This window comes from Manacus candei, unplaced genomic scaffold, assembly GCF_025592945.1.
Source record: "Manacus candei isolate 608988 ecotype Guabito, Panama unplaced genomic scaffold, ASM2559294v1 h1tg000208l, whole genome shotgun sequence".
Lineage (NCBI taxonomy): Eukaryota > Metazoa > Chordata > Aves > Passeriformes > Pipridae > Manacus > Manacus candei.
The window spans coordinates 39,306-48,448 of NW_026138256.1; the positions used below are offsets into that span (position 1 = coordinate 39,306).

Below are 9,143 nucleotides of genomic sequence, written 5' to 3' on the forward strand. Positions count from 1 at the left end.
TTCACTTCTTCCCCCACAACCCTCATGCTGATGTCAAGTAGAAAACCACTTTTTAAAACCTTCACAGAAAAACTGCTGGTGCTGTCTCATCAGATCTCTCTGTACAGCAATTTCTTAATACCCAATTAGTCCAGTTCAACACTCCCGGACATGAAGTTTTACTTGACGTCTTCAGCTAAAAACCTTACCCGGTTACTAACACAGGATATAAAAAATACGTCAGCTGCAACTAGTTAGTGAACTGAGCTCAACTTGCTTCCCAGTAGCTCTCACCAAGCCGTGGCTTTGGCTCACAAGAATTTGCTCAACGTGAACTTTTCCACCTGCTTTCGGACAAGGGGAAGCCTCCTTCCTGCCTCCCCCTGCGCACAAAGTGGGGGGTAACGGGGACGGCGGGACGCCCTACCGGGGACCCGCCCGGGTCGGGGTTATTCCTCTCCCCGAGGTGTCCGGCCAAAGGCCTCGGCCCGGCCCGGGGCGGCCCCGGCCCCGCGGGCACCTTCGGGAACGTGGCAGCCGAGGCCGGCGGGGCAGCACCGGCTTTCGCGCCGCCCCGGGCGAAGCGCACGGACCGTGAGGGAAATTCGGGGTTTTGCCTGCCTTTTTCTCTGTTCCTACTAAGTTTCCCAGGTTGTTTCCACGCAGTCGGACTTTGCCGCCCGGCGGAGCGGCCGAAACGGAAGGCCCGTCCCAGCGCCTCCTCAGCCGCTCCGCCGCCGGCCGGGGCGGAGAAGGTCCCGCCGCGCACCGCCGCGCCCCCGCGCACCGCCTCCCCCTCGCACGGCGGGCACCCGGCTTACCTGCGGGGCTCCCTCTGGCCGCGCAGCAGAGCAGGAGCAGGGCGAGGCCGCGGAAGGGCAGGCAGAGGCCCACCGACCGCGCCATGGTCCGCCCGCGGCGCGCATGTGTCTCTTTTTTAAATAAAGCATCATAACAAGAAGCAGGTGTGAAACCTGCATTGCCATGAACTTTTCCAAATGCATGTTATTATCAATGTAATAACTGACTGTCCCAGTTTGGGTATGGTGAGTAGCAGAGTTTAACTTTTAAACTACTAGCGTGCAGGGCATATTTACTGAACATACACCAGGAACTGTGAAATTAACAGCATCCTACTGATGCCTTAAGCCCCTAATGGTTTTTTATTTTTCTAATAGTTATAAGACTTGTAAATTTTATAGGTAGGTTTTAAAAGCAGAAACCCCTCTGTCCCTTGTTCCTTTCCCTTGTTTATACATTCCCTAACCCTTTTACCCCATTCTATGCCTTCTATATCAACCTACCCCTGAATCCAGTAGCAGTGTTTAGTCTTTTGTCAAGGTAAAGGCCTAGACTGTTTGGAGAACAGCGTATCAGGGCCTAAACCACAGAGTACGGTCAAAAACTAGGTGACAATATACCCTTTGTACTCTGATGAAGCTGAAGATGATGAAGTAGGTGGTCCCAAAAAGACCCCAGACCCAATTCTCAGGGGGAGGACCCAGGGCGGTCCAGAGGAAGGGCCAAAGGGTGGACACATCTGGGATTGGATGGATAATGCTATAAAATGTAACCTCTTGGGCACGGCCGGCGCGCGCGTCTATATCACCTATTGCCTTGGCAAATAAACCCTTTCTTATCTCACCCCTAATTAACTGCTCCGGAGATTTTTTTCAGAACCAAAATACACCGGCAACAGTGGTGGAACCCGCACGGGGAGAACTGGACCGGGGACTTCTTCAGACTGGAATTTTCATCAGCAGGAATATTCCTCAGCAAGCCGGCTTTTATCTGAGAGAAATTCCCGCCGGTCTGAGAAGCCCAGCTCCACGGAACCCACGAAAACAAGCACGGAGCATAGAGGTGAGATAAGAAAAGAGCGAATCTGGTTAGTTAGCAGCTGCGGGAAAGTTTTGTGTCCCGGGATAGGGGGCACGGATTCCTGAAAATTTTGACTTGGGCCCTCGAAACAGTCTAGAGAGTCAATTTTCAGGGGGAGGCGAACGGGTTAGTTCGCCAATTACCCAGGTCAGGGCGGGTGTTCAGCCTAGGGGCTGTTCTGGTTTTGGAGGGGACGCCCTCCGGTGCTCTGACGCTGTGGGAGAGCCGGTGGGGCTCTATAGTCGGTACGACTCGGTAAATAGCTGAGAGGTTACGTTAACAGCCTCGTGACCTAAAGGTTGTCGGTTTGAGACCCAGTGTGTGTGACTGGTTTGCTTTTGTTTTGCAAGCATGGGTTGTGTGGATTCAAAAGTTAAGATCCCTAAAGAATCCCCCCTTAGTTTGGTTCTAAAGCACTGGAAAACTTTAGCTGGTTCTGAGACACCTTTAAAGAAGGAAGAGCTGTGTAGGTTGTCTCTAAATGCTTGGCCGTTGTTTGGACAAATGAGAGGGATAGCATGGCCGAAATTTGGTCCGTTTGAACTGGATACAGTGTTTCGGTTGATCTCGCTTCTTCATGTAGAACAGAGGTGGCAGGAAATTCGATATGCAGAGTTGTTCTTGTTTTTGTTAACACGCCCTGAATTGGGTATAGGAGATAAGGAAAACGAAAGTTCAGGAAAGATGGAAAAAGCAGAAATGGTTTTAGGAAGAGGGAAAAGGAAAGATCGAGTTAAAGCTGCTCCTATCCCACAAATACTATTTAAGAACACCGGAGAGGATGATTTGGATATGTTGATATCACCTGACAGGAGAGAAAGTAGCCCGGGAGCTCCACAAATCGGACTCCCTGCTGCAGCGGCGGTGGGGGGGGCTGGAGCTGCCGGGGCAGTGGTTGCTCCTCCTGGACCGGCTCCAGCTGGACAGGCGGGAGCCGTGGGGGGACTCCCTGGCGCGGGCATGGCTGCGCCAGGGGGAGTTGGAGTCTCCGGGGGAGTTGGCTCCGGGGCGGCGGGAGCTGCTCCGGGCACAATCAGTACAGGACTTGCTGCCATGGCAACAAGTACAGGAGCAGGCACTGTGGGAGTAACAGGTCTGGGGCCATCCCCAGCTGCTGCGGCGGCAACAGGGGCAGGGGCCACAGCAGCAGTGGCAGGAGGGGCAGGGGCGGTGCCAACAGGCGGAGCCTCTGTCCTGACTGACTCGGGAGGTGGGGCTGGAGCCGCCCCCTTTCCCACGCCTCCCCCTCCCGAGGGGGAAGCTTCCATCCTTGGGGGAGGGGGAAGAAAAGAAGAACCGAGGGAGTTTCCAATCTCTGCCTCTCACGAAAAGGGAACAGAAACGCACAGACAGGGCAAGCCGATTCCAGCTGCAGAGAGAAGGGAGAAGCGAGGGTTACCACCGTTTGATAAGGACACGGAAGCAGAGGGTGAATTAAGTGATAACTCGGGAGAAGGAGAAGCCGACCAGCCTGTAGTAAAACCGAAAGGAAAATTGGCTCGCGAAGTGTTAGCTTGCCCCGATCCGGTTGCAAGTAGAACAAGGGCAAAAGACAAGCCACCGTTAGAAGCCCCCTTAAGACAAGCCGTGACCAATCAAGGCACGGTATTAATAAAGGCTCCTTTCTCACTGGTTGAGTTACAGCAATGGAAAGATTGTGTGGGGGCTTATAGAGATAATCCGGAAAAGATGGCAAATTATGTCCAAAGAGCAATCAAATCTCAGAATCCTGATTGGAATGATCTAGAGGTTATGATGGATACTTTATTAGACCAAACAGAGAAGAAAATGGTGAAAAGAGCTGCTCAAAAAGCAATAGAAATACAAAAAACCTCTGGGCAGTTTCCAGGCGAAGATGTCAAAGATATCTTCCCCCTCACGGATCCTGGATGGGATCCTAATGTGGCAGCAGGTTTAGGAGCTTTGAAACGTTATCAAGATTGGGTAATTTATGGATTTCGGCATGGAGTTCCGAAGGCGGTGAACTGGTCCAAAATGTACGAGGTTAGACAAGACATAAATGAGTCACCTACTGATTTTCTAAATAGATTGAAAGATGTTATCAGAAAATATACGGATATTGACTTAGAGTCAGAGATGGGAAAGAAAAATCTGTTATACTTATTTATAGGGCAGTCCACAGATGATATAAGAAGAAAACTGCAGAAGGCAGGTGGTGATAGAAGGAATATTAGTGAGCTGTTAGATGTAGCCTGGACGGCATATCAAAATAGGGAGCAGAAAAGGAAAACAAGGGAACAAGAAGGTGGCTACAAAGAGCCTCATAAACGTAACCCCAGGTATCAGAGGTCTAACCACCGGCAGGACATAGCCGATGACAGATGTTCTAACTGTAAGAAGAAGGGACATTGGAGAAGAGACTGCCCGGAGCTGAAGGGAACTGAAAACGCACTTCCCCCACCACCACCCCCAGCCCCCCAACTGACTGTGAGTCAGAATGTATGAGGGGGACCGGAGGTTTCTTACCCAGCAGAGCCTCTGGTTACAGCTAAGCTGGGGGGGGGAGAATGTTGAATTTTTGGTTGATACAGGTGCGGCATACTCTGTATTAAATACTTTGGAAGGGAAACTGAGCCATGAAACTGTAACTGTGGTAGGTGCTACAGGGGTAAGTGAAACAAGGCCATTTTTTAAACCTTTAAAATTCAAATTGGGCAAACACTGGGTAACTCATCAATTTCTCTATATGCCAAATTCTCCTAAGCCTCTACTGGGTAGAGACTTACTGGAAAAATTAGAAGCTGAAATTAAATTCACCAAGGGGGGAGACATAAAGGTTATAATCCCAGATACTAAATATGTCGAGGCAGCTGCTTTCTTTATACAGGAAAAACATGGAGAAATCCCTGCAGAAGTTGAAAATGCTGTCATACCTTTAGTCTGGGCCAGCGAGTACCCTGGGAAATCAAAGCAAGCTGAACCAGTAAGCATCGCACTCAGGCCAGGAGCAGCCCCGGTAAGGCAGAAACAATATCCTTTGAAATTAGAAAGCCGAAAAGGCCTAGCACCTATAATTGAAAAGTTCCTCAAATTTGGTTTACTAGTAGAATGTGAATCCAGATTTAATACCCCCATTCTACCCGTGAAAAAGGCTGATGGCAAAAGCTATCGGCTAGTCCAAGATCTTAGGGCCATTAATAGAATAACTGAGGACATTTACCCAGTGGTAGCCAACCCCTATACACTGTTAACCACATTGACAGAGGATTTAGGATGGTTTACTGTACTCGACCTCAAAGATGCCTTTTTCTGCATTCCTGTACACAAAGATAGCCAGGAGATTTTTGCCTTTGAATGGGAAAATCCTGAGACAGGGAGAAAAACGCAACTAACCTGGAGAGTTCTTCCACAAGGCTTTAAGAACAGTCCAACGCTTTTCGGAAATCAGTTGGCAAAGGAACTGGAGGACTGGAGAAGACAGCAGCAAGAAGGAGTTGTCCTGCAGTATGTTGACGACATCTTAATTGCAGCCAAAAACCGGGACCAATGCATCGAGCTCACTGTAAGTCTCTTGAACTTTTTGGGGCTAAGTGGGTATCGGGTCTCGAGAGAAAAGGCACAGATAGCCAAGGAGATAGTCATCTACCTGGGACTTGAAATCTATCGTGGGCATCGGCGACTCAGTACAGACCGAAAAGAGGCCATTTGCCGTCTCCCAGAGCCCCACACTGTACGAGAGATGCAGGCTTTCCTGGGAATGGTAGGATGGTGTCGGCTGTGGATAGCTAACTATGGGTTGCTAGTCAAACCTCTGTATGAAGCCCTGAAAACGGCCAAAGAGGGAGTTATAACATGGACAGATGAGACCAGAGATGTGTTTAAGCAACTGAAACAGTCCTTGATGTCAGCTCCAGCATTAGGACTACCAGATTTGACTAAACCGTTTGAACTGTTCACACACGAGCAGTTAAATGTTGCTCTGGGGGTATTATCACAAACTCTGGGAAGCCAACGAAGAGCTGTGGCTTATTTCTCCAAACAGCTGGACAGTGTTAGCCAAGGGTGGCCGGGGTGCCTGCGAGCTGTCGCAGCAACTGTTATCCTGATTGAAGAAGCCCGGAAGCTCACCCTTGGGCAGCACATCACTGTGTATGTACCCCATGCAGTTCAAGCTGTGCTTGAACAAAAGGGAGGCCACTGGCTGTCCCCCAGCAGAATGCTTAAGTACCAGGTTGTGTTGCTGGAACAGGACGATGTTACCCTAAAAACAACATCTATTGTAAATCCAGCTATGTTTCTGTCTTCAACACTAACTGACAGTGTCCCCGAGCATGACTGTTTGCAGACTATAGAGGAGACTTACTCCAGCAGACCAGACCTGAAGGATGTGCCCCTGGAAAACGCAGACTGGGAACTGTATACAGACGGAAGCAGCTTCATGCGAGATGGTAAACGCTTCACAGGGTATGCAGTAACAACCAGAGACGAAGTGATCGAGGCAAAAGCCTTGTCAGCAGATGTGTCATCCCAAAAAGCAGAATTAATTGCACTGACAAGAGCCTTGGAACTGAGTGAAGGAAAGAAGGTAAATATCTGGACTGACTCAAAATATGCATTTAGTGTTGTACATGCCCACGGAGCCATCTGGAAGGAGAGAGGACTACTGACAGCCCAAGGCAGTGGAGTCAAGCATGCAGACCAAATCCATGCGCTCCTGCAGAGTATTTGGAAACCAGAGGAGGTAGCTATTATGCATTGTAGGGCCCACCAGAAGGGGAAAACAATTCCCGAGTTGGGAAATCAGTTTGCTGATCAAGCAGCAAAAAGGGCTGCAGAAAAAGGCATCTTGGCAGTAGTGCCACAAAAAGAAATTGATTTGACAAAATACACCCCTAAGTATGATGAGAGAGACAATCAGCTAATTAAATCATTGAAAGCTGAAATCAAAGAAGGGGGGTGGGCTGTTACCCCTACCGGGCAGGTTGTAGTCCCACCACTGCTCCTTAGGGAAATAGCTCAACAGGAACATGAGGCTACCCATTGGGGAACGGAAAATCTCCTGAAACATCTAAAGAAAACAGTAATAGGAACAAATATGACCGAAGCTGTGCAGTCTACGGTAGGTAAGTGTGAGATCTGCAAACGAAATAATCCAGATACATCAAAGAGAGTGGTACTAGGGGTAACAAAAGCTGGAGACCAACCCGGAGATTACTGGCAAATAGATTTTGCTGAGTTACCACCATGGGGGGGGTACAAATACATCCTTGTACTAGTTGACACTTTCAGTGGATGGCCTGAAGCATACCCCTGTCGCACTAATGCAGCAAGGGAAGTGGTAAAAGCTTTATTAAACCACATAATTCCAAGGTTTGGGGTTCCTCTAGGAATGGCATCAGATAGAGGAACACATTTTATTGCGACAGTAGTAAAAGAAGTATGCCGCATCCTGGGAATTGTCTGGGACCTACATACCCCCTATAGACCTCAGGCTAGTGGCAAAGTTGAACGAATGAATGGCACCTTGAAAATGCAAATTAGTAAAATTTGTCAGGAAACATCTATGTCCTGGGTTCAGGCTTTGCCACTAGCTCTGCTGAGAATTCGTATCCAGCCGAGGCGGAGGGATAACATAAGCCCCTATGAAATATTATATGGAAGACCATATCAGGCACCACACGTACCAGGGGATGTACACTTAAGGGGGAGAGCCGATTTACAGAAATATTTGATTGCTTTAGGCTCTACTTTGCAGAAGCTGCAGAAGGTCATCGAGTTATCCAGACCTATAGGACTGGACACCCCTGCTCACCCATTCCAGCCAGGAGACTGGGTCTACGTCAAGTGGTGGAACAGTGACCCCTTGAGAGCCAGGTGGAGAGGACCTTACCAAGTCCTGCTGACCTCCCTCACCTCCGTCAAAGTTGCTGGCAGAGAACCCTGGTTCCACTACTCTAGAGTCAAGAAAGCATCAGCTCCTGGGACAACCAACCAGACAGAACCAGACACCGACAACGAGGATGTGGAATAGACTGCTTGTTCTGTGCATTCTGTTCATGCAACCGGTAACCATGAACCGAGTTTGGGACCAAAAATTGCATGTGGCCCTAGTCCAAAACGTATCTAAAATTCTCCGAAAAACGGAATGCTGGATTTGTACTCAAGTACCAGCAATTGATGATGAGAATAGTGAGTGGCCCCTAATTGGCATTTTACTAAACGAGACAAACTTCGGTAAATCCATGATGAATTTCCCAGGGTCCTGGAAGCCAGTTACAGAGGCCTATTACCCGGTGGCCCTAAGTAATGTAATTTCTAATCAGGATGTTGTTCCCTGTATGATCATAAACGCTACAGGAAAAATCATTCTCCCCCCCTACTGTGATAAAAACAATTTAAAAGAAGAAATAAACCCAGAAATTGTTGCAGGGATGGCACAGTTCCCTTTGAGATTAATTCCTCCCCAGGGTTCGGGATGGTATTGGATTTGTGAAAAGGAAGCCTGGAAAGTTTTGCCTCTTGATAAAGATCGGGCCTGTGCTCTGGGGGCAGTGATTCCAAATATAACAATCCTCGATCCAATTGATGAACCAGAATGGGAAAGACCCTATCCAAAAAGAGTGAAAAGAACTAGCAATCCCCTCATTGAGCACCCTACGATTTTCCATAGCATAATCAGAGCTTTAATCCCATCTCTAGGAGTGAGTGAATTGGAAAAGGCAATTGTAAATATTTCGGCTGTTATGGAAAACATACAAGATCACACTCTGGATGCAATTGAAACCCTGAAAGAACAGTTCCAAAGCTTGTCTCGTGTGGTAATACAAAATAGAATGGCCCTCAATTTTTTGCTAGCCTCACAAGGAGGCGTGTGTAAAGTCATCAATACCAGCTGCTGTTCTTACATAGATCAGACTGGTAGAATTAATAATGATTTGGCCGCAATTCGAAATCAAACCGAAATTTTTCATCAGATATCTCTGGATGATGTCTCCCTAGGTTTAGGAGACGTCCTCAACAAACTCACCTCATGGTTACCGAACTAGACATGGATGAAACAACTGTTTATCTTAGTATTGTATATACTCAGTGTTAGTGTAATAGCTCACTGCATACACCGATTTTATAGTTGTTGTAAGTGTAGGTAGTAGAGATTGGACAAAGACCTTTGGGTTTTGTCCAGTCTCTAAGGGGGGAACTGATGCCTTAAGCCCCTAATGGTTTTTTATTTTTCTAATAGTTATAAGACTTGTAAATTTTATAGGTAGGTTTTAAAAGCAGAAACCCCTCTGTCCCTTGTTCCTTTCCCTTGTTTATACATT

The 9,143-nt window shown here is 48.0% G+C and overlaps 2 protein-coding genes across 2 annotated transcripts in view; one reads left to right on the forward strand and one right to left on the reverse strand.

Moving 5' to 3' along the window:
* The window catches only part of LOC127464300 (lymphocyte antigen 75-like), a 38,353-nt gene extending 37,468 nt beyond the window's left edge, over positions 1-885 (reverse strand). Inside the window, 1 exon segment of the mRNA XM_051774581.1 lies at positions 801-885. Within this exon segment, the coding sequence (XP_051630541.1) occupies positions 801-885 (85 nt within the window).
* A 604-nt stretch (positions 886-1,489) lies between these two features.
* On the forward strand, positions 1,490-8,867 carry LOC127464299 (syncytin-2-like). Its single transcript, XM_051774580.1, has 2 exons — positions 1,490-1,842; positions 7,577-8,867. The coding sequence occupies exon 2, from the start codon at positions 7,842-7,844 to the stop codon at positions 8,865-8,867; it is 1,026 nt and encodes a 341-aa protein (XP_051630540.1). The 5' UTR covers positions 1,490-1,842; positions 7,577-7,841.
* The last annotated feature ends 276 nt before the right edge of the window (positions 8,868-9,143 follow it).